The sequence below is a fragment of the Amaranthus tricolor genome, chromosome 8 (assembly GCF_026212465.1).
Source record: "Amaranthus tricolor cultivar Red isolate AtriRed21 chromosome 8, ASM2621246v1, whole genome shotgun sequence".
Classification (NCBI taxonomy): Eukaryota; Viridiplantae; Streptophyta; class Magnoliopsida; order Caryophyllales; family Amaranthaceae; genus Amaranthus; species Amaranthus tricolor.
Window position 1 is genome coordinate 16,841,468 of NC_080054.1, and position 6,335 is coordinate 16,847,802.

The window sequence follows — 6,335 nt, forward strand, 5'->3', positions numbered from 1 at the left end:
TACCGTTTATAATAAGTCAAAGATTTCTGGCATGCAAAACTCAAAGCTTTGTAAGTTAAATAAAAATTATTTATATGTAAGTGCAAACGAGAAAGATAATTGAATTTGAATTCCGAATTATGGTTATGATTGATAAATATATCCGTAATTTCTTTTAAAATTATAAGATAGACTAAGCAAAGGAATGGACTACGAGAGATTTAATTCTAAAATTTAGCCAAAAAATACGGTGAGATAAAAACCTAATTCTTAAACTATGTTTGTAATTAAACAAACACGAATTGATGGTTAGATAAGGAACAAGTAAAAAAAAAAAAAAAAGAAAAAGGACCAAATACAGATGTCCCAAACAGTCAAAAAGAAGGGTCAATCCAATGTTATCACAAGTGGAAAATGAAAGCGAAGATGACGGTAGAATAAGCATAACAATATTCACTATTCACTATTCACTATTGTGTGGAGGCATGGAGTTGTTACGTTACGTGATTCTTACGGCCTTCCAAAAGTCAACAAACACGACATTTTATATGACCTTTCAACATTCACCAACATGCATGCGTCCCTTTATTCCTTTCTTTAACATCTCCATACCTTTATTAAGCATCCCATTATCATAGGATATTGATATAATCTACAAATATTGGTTTCCATGATGAAACAGGTTGATGCCTTGATGGTGCCTAAAGAAACTCCCTCGTACACGTTCATGCAGTGTCGTTTTTGACAATTTTTAAGACCCCTTGAATAAGTTAAGTTTCAGTTCTTTTTTCTCACACTATTCAATATATAATTTCTCTTTTTTACACTATGATAAAGTATTTATGCACAAACTAATTTTTAATAATAAGGATTAACTCAATTTGAGCCCTTTCGGTCTCTAGCCGGTTGCACCACAAAACTACCTCAGGAACAGCTCAGCGTTCATGCAATGCAAACAAGGCAGAGAAGGCGGTGACTTATTAGAGACGCTTTAGAGCATAATTCATCTAATATTATCACTCTAAATCTAAAGTGATACTAAACCATATGTAGGAGCCCATTCTTTCACATGCACCTAATAGCACAAGAAAAGAGAAAAGTTTCTTAAATTGCGGTTTCTAATCGAAGGTTTGGAATAATTCCCTACAAGCAAGAAGGATAATAAAGAACTTATCTTCTTATAAGTGGTGAGAATTGAACCCCTATTACACGGGTCGCATTATGGTTTGGTAGGGCAAAGAATGCATTAATAATTTGAACACCATATTCGAATATGGTGTTCACGAGTAGTTGTGCCGAGAATTTTTCATTTAGACCTCCATATCATTCACTAAGTACAACGACGTCGAAGGCAACATAGAAGAAAGACAAGGTAACATATAGCAATACCAAGAGCGAGAGAACGACTAAACATTTTCTCGTTTTTATAAAGGGATAATTTATTCACGTGAGCATACAGTTAGAGCATCTCAACATCCTCAAACCACTCATTGGTCACCAGCTTCATTCATCGTCACACATTATAAAGTAGCACAAGGTTTTTTCCTTCTATACATAAAACAAAGCTTTCCCAATTTACTATTAAACTGAAGGACAACGATAAATCGGTTGTCAAGAAAGCTTGCTTCCAATTTTTGGTTTTACTCTTTCATTTAAATATTTAGAAGAGTTAGGAGACTAATCTGATGTCATCAACAAGTATGACAGAGATTTGATTCAACCTTCATACTTTATCATCATGGAACCACCACCTGGTTTCCTTCGGGGATCTTCCATTTCTACAATTCTTCACATAGCGATCATTATCTTCAGGCCTTTCCTGCAAAGTTGAATCCAATGTTATTAGCTTTCTCGTGGAAACAGAAAAGGAAAAGGGCTGATGACAATCTATACACTTCTGGCTAACACATCTACTATAACATCTCTACGCGTAGAGGTATTCATTCGGATCATCGGGTCAATTTCGGGTCGATTCATTATCGGGTCTTATGTCCACATTGATTTTTACAATATTTTAAGTTCATTTTAAAATCAGGTCAAGTCAGGTTCGATTTTAGAGTCAGGTAAATATTGGATCATCGAGTTTGTTTTAAACACCTTTATCTACGCGATAAGCCGATAACATAAACATTATGAACACCAGGGTCATATAATTAAAAGCCATTGAACTAATAGAGGATTAAGGGTGCACCTTCACTGTAGAGCTTGATAGCATTGAGAGGATGCTAATACAGATAGAACTCACAGTCATAGCAGGAGACCATGAGTCATACAGAATATCTGCAACAATGACCATAATTATCATTAAAACTGAAATTTAACAAGTCTTCTTCCATGACCTATAAGATGCAGGACGATGCATAATATGACATTTGAGTTGCTATCTTGATTAAAAAATAGACTTCCATCCAATTATCCAATCATAGAAATCTAGTGTTGGCATATAAATGTACTCTCTCTCTCTCTCACACACACACACACACAAACACTCAGCAAGACTTCTACCTTCCAAATTAACACATGAAACAAGCAAGTTCATACATTAAACACGGAACATAGTCCTAAATGCTGTCCAATAAATTATCAAGCTATAGAACCTAAAACTTTAGAAAATGACCCCCTAATTAATCAATGAGCATCGTAGAACACAACAAGACAAGTTATGTAACACCCCGAACCTACCAGAATCACACGTCAATCACAAATCTAACACCAACAACTGTCCCCAAAACCAATACACTTCTTCTAGTGCATTATCTTCACTCATACGCACTCTAAGATAATTTTAAGAAGTCACTCCTCTTTAAGCAAGTCAAGGATCTTAAATATGTGAACTTTGTTGGTAGATGGTATGAGTAGTATGTCGAACTTTTTACAAAAATCATGGGGATATTACATGTTGCACAATAAATTTATGAAGGCCAATGCAATAAAAGAAGAACAAATTCTGGAAAGAAATGACTCAATACATTAAATTCAAAGAAAACAATTGTAGGCATATCCCATCGAACGCGCTTGTCTTGGTGTAAATTAATGCCTAATCAGCTCATTGCAAGCAGTGGAATGCTCTACAAGACAACCAACATGATAACTTCAAAATGCTTAATCATTTCCCAAGAATAATCCTTCCATATCCAAACACTTACTTGCCAAAATAAAGTGATAACGAAAAGGGAGTCAAGTAGCCAACAAAAGAAAGTTATGTCCTCGTATAGCTCACAATTCGATGTTAACTATAATGAAACATGGTAAGAACCTTTAGAAGATATTAGAGCCATACGTTCGAGGGAAAATGATTTAATTACCATATCAAAGGGAAGACATCTGACATTCATCTCGAATTCCCACGGCATTGAGGAAAAACGAAGAAAGTAGGACAACTCAATAAACAAAACAAAGTAAGAATCAGAAAATGCAATCCCAAACATAAATTTCTCATAAGGAAAATTTACCTAAGCATATATGCCCGTTACTATATATATGAGGGTGAATTGGAGCAGGGGCCAAAAATATCACCTGGAAATACCCATCAATTAGTTCTATATAGTTATCCATCAAAAATTAATGGTTATTTGCTAAGGTGATATAAAAAATTAAAACCTGAGGTGCTTCCATGGGATAATGCTCAGGAAAATCAACTTGAAGTTGGTATATTTCATTTGCATAAAGTGTACCTGGGGCTCCAATCACTTCAATGATCCACCTTTTTCCAGAAATCCAACAAAATTAGGGAAAAAATTACTACCCATAACGCAAAATTGAAAATGGAAAAACACCCACAACACAAAATTGACAATTGAAATATACCCATAATTTGAAATCTAACAATTCAGTGTAAACCCTAAAAAATTGGGAAAAGGGAAAACCTTTGGAGGTTATCAGTAACTTTGTGCTTGAAACCAGCAGGAGGATTAAGCTGCCACTCAGCGAGTTCCTTTTGGAGTCTATTGCTTGCTATTTTGCTTAGTGTCTTGAAAAATATCAAACAAAAAAGTTAAATTGAAATTGTGAAATTGAAAAGGCAGAAAGTTATATATCGATTAAAATAGGAAAAAAAAAAAAGAAAAAGAACCTTGCGAGAGGTGGCGGAGGAGGTAGTCATCGTTCTCGCAAATCTCTTGGCTTCGTGGGATTTGATTGATTGATAGAGAGAGAAAGACAGATAGAAGGGAGCAGAGTAAACGGAGGCAGAGAAGAAGAAAGCAAAGAAGAAAATAAAATATATTGGGATTGGGACGATGAAAATAAAAACAAGTAATAAATAAAAAAAAAAAAGAAACCAAGTGTTTTAATTCTGTAATAAAAATTGTCTACTAGTACATGGGAACGTATTAATGGATGGTAATTAAAATTGTAAAAAAAACTTATTTTCTTTATTCTTATTTGTTTGTTCATTTATGTTTTTCAGAAGAGAAAAATTAAAATTAGATTTTTGAAGTATATTTCTATATTAAAAATAAAATATATTTATATGAGATATTGTTAAATTTATCTTGATGTAAAATTTTTAATATATATATAAAGTTACAATTTTATTATTATGCGTACTTAAAATATTAACGCTCAAAAATTTATTTCAAAATGCGTACATAAAGTAAGTGTATTAGTAAAAAGAAAAAGAGGGAGTAAGATCCTTGATAATAAAATCTTTTCTCATAATATTGCCAAAGGCAAAATTAATTCCCACAACACCGTCCACGTAGGATAGGTATGAGAAATTTTTTTTCCTTTTTTTTTAATATAACCGCTAGATGAAATGACGGTTTTGTTTAGGAATCTAAAGTAAACCGCTAGATGAAATGGCGGTTTTCATGAATTTCATTTTTTTTAAAAAAAAAAGAAAAAATAATATAAAGCAAACCGCCACTTGAAATGGCGGTTTTGTAGCTGTACAAAACGCCATCTGCTTCCTGTTTTGTTCACTTAATCTCATTTCTTCCTCCTTGCTTGTTGTCGCTGCTGTTTAAAAAAAAAATTTCTTCACTCTCATTTACTTCATATTTACAATTCCTCTCATTCAACTAAACTAATCAACTACATTCCCATTTTCTCCTTCTCTACTTGTTCATTTTCATCCTCATTTTAGGTATGAATATAACCCGAATTTTTTTCAATTTGCAAAATTTTTTTTATTCATTATTGTTGTCATTTGAAGTTATAAATACATTGATTGTTTGTTACATTTTCTTGATTTCATGATTTAAGCTTACATTTTACACATTTGTAGTTGAATTTTATGATTTGTTTTGTATGCATATAAAGTATTTGATGAAATGCTTCAATGAAAGTTTATTACTTTGTCGGGTTAGTTTAATGGTTTTAGTATATATTCATGGTATTTTTAGCTTTACATTTGAATTGAACCTTCTATAAGTATTCTAATACCTTAATATCACAAATTCTTGTATTCTCATTTACACTTTTCTTACTCACAATCAACAATAAAATGTATGTGAAATCACATGAAAAACATGCTTGTGTTTGCAGAGTATGGATCATCATCCCATTATAGTGTATTGGAGTGGGGAAGTAAGTTATACTGGATCCGATGTTGTGTATAATGGAGGATTAAATACAGTGATGTTTATCCATCGGCAGAATACTAATTTTGAGGTGTTTCATAGCAAAATCTATGATGTAATTGGTTATGATCGCAACTCTTTTATGTTAAAAATGGAGATGAAATATTCGGTGACTAGGAAAAATGTGTTAGTCCCGATTAAGAATGATGAAAGCATAGTGCTCTTACTTATGCGGCATCACAAGCCACTGGAACGGCAATTGAGGTTTATGTTGAATTGGTTGCAACTTTGGATAATGCGAGGGAAGTCATGACTAGCATGGAACTTCCGGAATCAGGTTCTAGTGTACGCCATGATACATTCACAGAAATGTTAAGTAACCCAAATTACATTAATGAGCACTTGGATGAGTTTACCTCTCCAAATCATTCACGTCGCATTAGTGGTGGTGTAATGAACACCTTTTCCACAAGTCACTTGGGTAGGCGTAATGCGAACGAGGTTGACTCTTTAGATCAGGAGTATGAGCATATTGATTCTGATTCAAAGGAGGATGATGACAGAAGAGAAGCTCTAGATGCAGCGATTAGAAATGGTGCTCCATCTCAAGACTGGCTTAGAATTAATGAGGTTGATCAAAGATTGATTGATGCATGGATGACTTGGAATGATGACAACTCCATGAATGAAAATGGAGACTTTAGGATAGGGCAAGAGTTTAGCTCCTTAGACCACCTTATGAAGAATGTTAAAGCATGGGCGATTTCTAATAATAGAAACATCCGTGTAATTGAGTCGGAGCCTTCAAAGTACGTTATCCAATGCACTAATGTG

General features: G+C 33.5%; 1 protein-coding gene across 1 annotated transcript; it reads right to left on the bottom strand.

Annotated features, from left to right (window-relative positions):
* Nucleotides 1–1,380: 1,380 nt before the first annotated feature.
* LOC130820909 (probable ubiquitin-conjugating enzyme E2 16) lies at nt 1,381–4,238 on the bottom strand. The gene is made up of 6 exons (XM_057686456.1): nt 4,052–4,238; nt 3,846–3,949; nt 3,580–3,682; nt 3,432–3,495; nt 2,171–2,259; nt 1,381–1,798 (listed from the first exon to the last, which is right to left on the bottom strand). Exons 1-6 carry the CDS (start codon nt 4,079–4,081, stop codon nt 1,703–1,705), a joined length of 486 nt encoding a protein of 161 aa, XP_057542439.1. The 5' UTR covers nt 4,082–4,238; the 3' UTR covers nt 1,381–1,702.
* Between the last annotated feature and the right edge of the window lie 2,097 nt (nt 4,239–6,335).